The sequence below is a fragment of the Schistosoma mansoni genome, chromosome 3 (assembly GCF_000237925.1).
Source record: "Schistosoma mansoni strain Puerto Rico chromosome 3, complete genome".
Taxonomy (NCBI): domain Eukaryota; kingdom Metazoa; phylum Platyhelminthes; class Trematoda; order Strigeidida; family Schistosomatidae; genus Schistosoma; species Schistosoma mansoni.
The window spans coordinates 19,195,748-19,202,697 of NC_031497.1; the positions used below are offsets into that span (position 1 = coordinate 19,195,748).

The 6,950-nt window shown below is 32.7% G+C and overlaps 1 protein-coding gene across 1 annotated transcript in view; it reads left to right on the forward strand.

Moving 5' to 3' along the window:
* Positions 1-6,798: 6,798 nt before the first annotated feature.
* The window catches only part of Smp_029930 (hypothetical protein), a gene marked incomplete at both ends in the record, with an annotated part of 14,991 nt that continues 14,839 nt past the window's right edge, over positions 6,799-6,950 (forward strand). The window contains 1 exon segment of the mRNA XM_018799533.1: positions 6,799-6,950. This exon segment is cut by the window's right edge and continues 120 nt beyond it. Coding sequence (XP_018651312.1) covers positions 6,799-6,950 — 152 coding nt within the window.

Below are 6,950 nucleotides of genomic sequence, written 5' to 3' on the forward strand. Positions count from 1 at the left end.
GCAATTAAAAAAACAAAACAAAGGTTAACATGGGTTCAGATGAGTGATACATTCATTGTAATATTAATATAATTTTATTTAAATTAAATTTTATTATACCGCTGAAAAAATAATATTTCGTGTTGTTGTTTTGTTTATTTATCTATTTTTAAAGGGAACAAATAATTACATTTATTATCAGGTAAATAATTATAGCTAATAGTTATAGTCATTTGAAGTTAGACCATCATGGAAAACCTGGAAGCACCTCTTCTGATATTAATCAACATATGCTTACTAGTGACTGGTTTCAAGAGGTATTTCCTGAAGTTCTAGTGACAAGCAGTGACTAGTGGAGTTCACCCAGGTCCATTGTGAGATAGTAACTCACTGAAGACAATGGTAAATGTCTCTCTCAATTTTGTGAAAAGTAGTAACTGGATTAATAATCGTGAGTTAAAAAGAAAAGATATAAGAATATAAGGATTTAATTTATGACAGTCATTATCTAATTTAGAATACTCAATTTAATTATTGATTAAAAAAGAAAACCAGTAATTTCTGTTATGACTATGAAATAAGAAGAAGGCCGTATGCCAATTTGTTGTGGTCTTATGTCCAGCTTTTATCAGATGAATTATCCACCAATCGAAATACGACTTTTCCAATCTTAACACTGTGCCAAGTCAATGACGTTCAACTGGCATGAGTAGTCTAGAGTCTTTATTGGTCCCTTGTCCTTCTAGCCCTTCCGGCTGAGTTCAAAAACACCAATCACAGCTTCTGTTATGTGAATCATTTATTTCAAACATACTCGGTTTATATACCAGACAGACAGACCTCATCACACCATAAAATAGAAAATAATATTTGTACAAGATCAAGCCAAATGTGACTGTGAACGTGGGATACAATAATCAATAACCTGAATATAATTTAGGGACAGTAATTCGTATGATAATAACTTATAGATCAAAATGAAGCTTATAATAAGATGAATATAGATATACACAATCTAGTTACTCAAAAGTTAAACCATGAGAATATGTATAGAAGTTACCTGTACTTATGTCTTCACTAAGATATAACAATTTCTCTAAAGGTGTATTATAAACTGAATAAATTAGAGAACTGATTAGTTTATGTATTATCTATAATTTATAATAAGAGGTAAGTTTTCTTTCTTTTATGTGTATTGAACACTACAATTATTGTTGTAAGGACTATAACAAAGATAAATTCAATTAGTATTGTTTGTTTGAATCTTCCCATTGATGCTTAGGACTGCAACTGGTCAGTCTCTAATTGGCATATGTGCATACTGTGCGTATTGCCTCGATAAAGTCTTAATTCATAAGCATTGTAAGCAAAGATGGATAGTGGCTAGCAGTGGAATCCAGTTTGACGTGCGTTTCGTTCTATTTGTGACTCGTCAGCTGGATGTACATGCATACTGAGTTCTGATAGCCACTTGCTAACAAAGATACGTCTACTAACATGTAAAATAAATTTCATTCTGTTTTAAATTTAGCTGAAAAAATCAATTCTATTTTCTTGGTCTTGATTGGTATATCTCTATATTATAATTATACTATAGAACTAATAAATGTCTAATTTGTAATTAATCCACGAATTTTTATGACCATTTTTCACTGACTTCGATTGCTAACAGCTGTCCAGCATTACTAGATTCTCAAAAGTAGTCTAATATGGGTTGATTCATGATTTTCATGGAATTCAATAATTTCTACGACCCTTTACTGATTAAATAAACAGTTGATAAAAGAAGATATATTACGTAATCTTAATACATTAGTCACAGTTTAATCCTACAGCTAATAAACTTAAGATCTTACTATTTTCTTTAATATACTTTCTTACATTTGAGAGATTAACTAAGGTTCAAGCAGTAGACCATAATACAAATATATCAGTTAAAATTAATACACTTATCTGAAAAGGTAAGAGAATAAGCAGCTGTTAATAACTCCATTTCAACTTATACATCATTGTACTGCTAAAGATTTCTATCCATATTCTTATTTGATAATATTAAAATATTTTGAAACTGAATAATTTATGTCTATTTGAAATAAGCGATTGATGATATTCAAGTTAGTATTGTTGTTTGAATCTTCCCATTAATGTTTAGGACTGCAACTGGTCAGTTTAAGTTTAATTTAAACTTCACCCCATTGCACAAGCAAGTGGCTATCAGGACTCAGTAGCTGAGTAGATAACGCGATGGCATTTGAAGCGAAAGGTACTAGGTTCGAGTCCCAGAGTGAATATCAACTCTGAGATGCAGGTACATCCAGCTGACGAGTCCCGAATAGGACGAAACGCGCTTCCTGGATTCCACTCCTAACCACTACCCATCTTTGCTTATAACTGATGATATTATTCAAAATAACTGAAAAATTTCTCAAATAAGCATAACATTATTCTATTAACAGTATTCACCTTAACTAAAAGTACATTTCATCGTTTCTATCCACATTGTTCAGATTAACCAATATTCATTTTAATGTAAAATTGTATTAATTAAAAAGTTTCTAATGAATTTAATTAATTAGTTAATTAATTAATTACTTCTTATTAATAGTCTATTTAAAAGTTAATAAATTAAAACAATCGATTAATATTAATTAAAATAGTAAATGGAAACGTAGCAATAGATATTAAGGATTGGTAATTAAAATATTTCATTATTTCTCTGTTCTTTAAATAGGATAAATGAAGTATTCTGTAATTAGGAGATGTTGACTTGGATATTTTGTTCTCCTAGTATATGTATGAAAGTCCTACTCGCTGCCTTCTCGTGGCATCAATGTTGTTTACAAAATTGAGAGGACGAAAAGCGAATGTTCGTTGTCTTAACCGGACTAGTGGACACCGAGAGTTCACCTAGGGGAGTTGGAAAACCCTGATTCCAAACCAATGGTGCACATGGACTCCAGTATCTTGAGGGAACAAATGGCGTATGAATAAATCGTTGGTCATTGGCTACCATGGGATTGCATCTCCTTACGATGCTCCACTGCTTTGTGGGTTAGACCTTTAGGTCGAAGACTCCGGTTGTGACCCCTTAAGAAAACCAGCTGTTTCCGTTTGGGCACCTGGCAAGTTTCACAGCCCTCACACAAATCAAATGAGGTTTGTGTGGCGCATATATATCTGGTGCCTCCTTGTACCAATATTTATGTGTTTAAATAAATAAATATGTATGAAAATGGTATATAAATACAAAACTACAGACGTACATGATTCAATCTAAGTAATACACAAAGAAAAGATTTGTTGATTTCTAAAACGAACTTTTACTGTCTCTTAAAAGATAGGAATATGAGAAAGTTCAATAAAAATATAATCTCTCTGTGACCGTGTAAAATAATAAATGAACACATCAAAAAGGGAGAAGCGAAGTCATTACGAGGAATTTTAATTCCCGGTTTATGGTAAATTTATGGAGAGCATATATAACAATTTGTATCATAAAGAACAAGAGTTTTGGAGTCTTAATAGAATGTTTAATCATGAACCTAACACTGTTTTTAAAGATGTTGTTGAAAGGTCTTTTAACTGAACGCTATACTCGGTTCCTAAGCTCTTCCAGTAATCAAGGGGTAAGGAAGAAAATAATTTATGGGTCAGATAATAGTTCAATTGACAGATATGAAGAAAAGCGACAAACACAAAGGTCATAATAATAATAATAATAACTGATTAGAGTTTAAATGTAAAATAGTAATTTAAAAAACAAAAAACCGATAATAATCAGATAAAAGTACAGAAAAAAACAAAAAAAAACAAAACAAAAACGTACCCAATGAGGGAATTAGGGCCAAGGAAGGGTAAGAGGTTGGACAAATCGTTTCTGCACGCAAAGTTCAGGCTTGAATTCATGGATTGCCAATGCCTCAGCAGTGCATAAAATATTGATTCGACCTCCCTTTGATCCGGTTCCTTTAACTCTATAGATTATCTTAAAAGACGTGTCTTTTGGAGCAATGTGTCCACAATTGATCAAATGCTCTTGTATCGAACTGGTTATCTTTTTACATTCACCTTTTAGGAGCCAAGCTGGATAGTGTTCAGAGATACGTTTGGAAAGCGATCGCTTTGTGCGGCCTATATAACGTCCAATACTTGATATGAACAACTCTCCATATCACTCTATTGCTAAATGGTTAGTTGACATTTTACAGCCTGTTAAAATCTTATCAACAAATACAATGCTCTTGATTCCTTTGAATTTGTCGACTCAGTCAGAAATATCAACGTAATGGGTAAGAAAATGCTCTCATTAGATGTCACGTCGTTGTTTACAAATGTTCCTCTCACAGAAACTATTTGTTTTTTATGTGACTATATTGAAAATAATAATCTGGAGATATGTATCCCAAAACACTATCTTAAAGAACTACTCCTACGATGCACGCTCAACGTACAATTTAAATTTAATGATGGTTCCTATAGACAAACAGATGGAGTTGCAATGGGCTCTCCATTGGGTCCTCTTTTGGCTGATTGTTTCATGGCCAGTCTAGAAAATTCAGCACTTCGTCCAATAATCGAGAAATTTCATTTATATAAGAGATATATGGATGATACTTTCATTATTTGTGATGATGATATGGACCACAATGAAATATTAAATATTTTCAATAACTGTCACCCTGCAATTCAATTTACCTTAGAGGCAGAATCGAACCACGAATTCCATTTTCTTGATGTCCGTTTGAAAAGATTGCCTGATGGTTATTTACAAAGATCTATGTATAGAAAACCCACTTGGAATGGACAATACACGAATTTCCATAGTTGGGTTCCACTGAGTCGAAAGAGGAACTTAATTCACTCTTTATCATCTAGGATTAAGCGAATCTGTTCTAGTGACACAATAAATGAAGAATTACTTCATCTTCGACAGACCCTCATCAAAAACGGTTATCCACCGAGGTTCGTTGATTGCAACTTAACATCTGGACGTCAGCAAGAAATAACTTTGACAGTGCAGAAGGAAACCTTGTTTATGAATATGGAATTCAAGGGAGACACGGCTGCTGAAATCCTGAATAAACGGATTTCAAAAACGTTGAATAAAACTTTCTACACAGCCAAGCTCCGAATCGTTTTCTCTAGCCGGCCTACCATTCGGGGGTGTGTTAAGGATAAACTTTCGCTTTGGGCCACATCGATGTGTATTTATAAATTTACTTGCTCATGTGGAGCACGTTATATAGGCCGCACAAAGCGATCGCTTTCCAAACGTATCTCTGAACACTATCCAGCTTGGCTCCTAAAAGGTGAATGTAAAAAGATAACCAGTTCGATACAAGAGCATTTGATCAATTGTGGACACATTGCTCCAAAAGACACGTCTTTTAAAATAATCTGTAGAGTTAAAGGAACCGGATCAAAGGGAGGTCGAATCAATATTTTATGCACTGCTGAGGCATTGGCAATCCATGAATTCAAGCCTGAACTTTGCGTGCAGAAACGATTTGTCCAACCTCTTACCCTTCCTTGGCCCTAATTCCCTCATTGGGTACGTTTTTGTTTTGTTTTTTTTTGTTTTTTTCTGTACTTTTATCTGATTATTATCGGTTTTTTGTTTTTTAAATTACTATTTTACATTTAAACTCTAATCAGTTATTATTATTATTATTATGACCTTTGTGTTTGTCGCTTTTCTTCATATCTGTCAATTGAACTATTATCTGACCCATAAATTATTTTCTTCCTTACCCCTTGATTAGTACGTCACCTCATTTGTTATTTATTGTCGAATCCATTTATAATGCAATCTTCCAGTAACCCTCAGGCTAATTCTACACAGAAACTCGAACACGAGAGAAAAGGCGTGAAATATGGAAGAAAACGCTTTACTCTGAAGGTTCTTTCCTGTACAGAAAATCTAGGGTTTTTATAATATTTTAGATGGCCTTAGGTTTCCGGAAAATCCTGGAATGCTATTAAACATAGTAGTAGTATGATAAATCACCCATTCAGAAACTCAGCATGTGACTTTCCGCTTTCTAGATGTTTCTGGCAAAACTCCTAGTGAATGCTGATTGGATAAGATGCTTCTCAGTCTTTTCACAGACCTTTTTGGCTGTTTTTCCGAGGCGTTTTCTGGATCTCTTCAACAGTTATAATAACAAATTGTGAAAAGGCAGTAAGTGATGATCATTTCTTCCTAAAATCACGAGAAGTTTGTTCAGAAGATGTTACCCGAAAAAACAACCAAGAATTCATGGTCAGATCATTTAGTGCAAAAACTAAAGTAACTTAATTCTTTCTGATGTACTACAAATATTTCCCGCTATCTAAGAAACAATTAGAGATAACCAATGCATGATAATCAGTATTAAAATTTTAGGCTCAAGACCAGTAATAGATTACAAGAATTGAAGACGAGTATAAGTAGAGCTTGAGAGAATTTTAATTATTTTCTTTCTATTGAAACACATTAGAATTTCAACAAGAAAATTGAGGGACATCGTTGGGAGGTAATGATGAAAACATCACTTTAATAATGCCATCTCAATCTCTTCGTATAATTCCTACTAAATCTACCAAATTTAAGTGTAAGGGATTAACTACTCATAAGTAGCTTATTTTTTCTATAAAAATTATTGTTTCGGTGTTTGATTTAAGCTTATACAGTATGTAGAATATATATTATAAAAGCACTTTATTTATCAAGTCATTGGGTATTTTAAACAAAAATCATGTGATAAAGTATAATTTAAATAAACAAACTGAATAATTTAAATTATGATATCTAGCGGTTTTTTCTCTATTTCACACAAAATGACTAATGGTACATTAGAAAAATCATTGAAACAACCGATTATAAATATTGAAAATCATGAAAATAAAACTGATATTGGGATTAATGATGAAATTGGACGTTGGACAAAATTACTGAATCATAATGTCAATAAAATGAAAAGAAGTGAGAA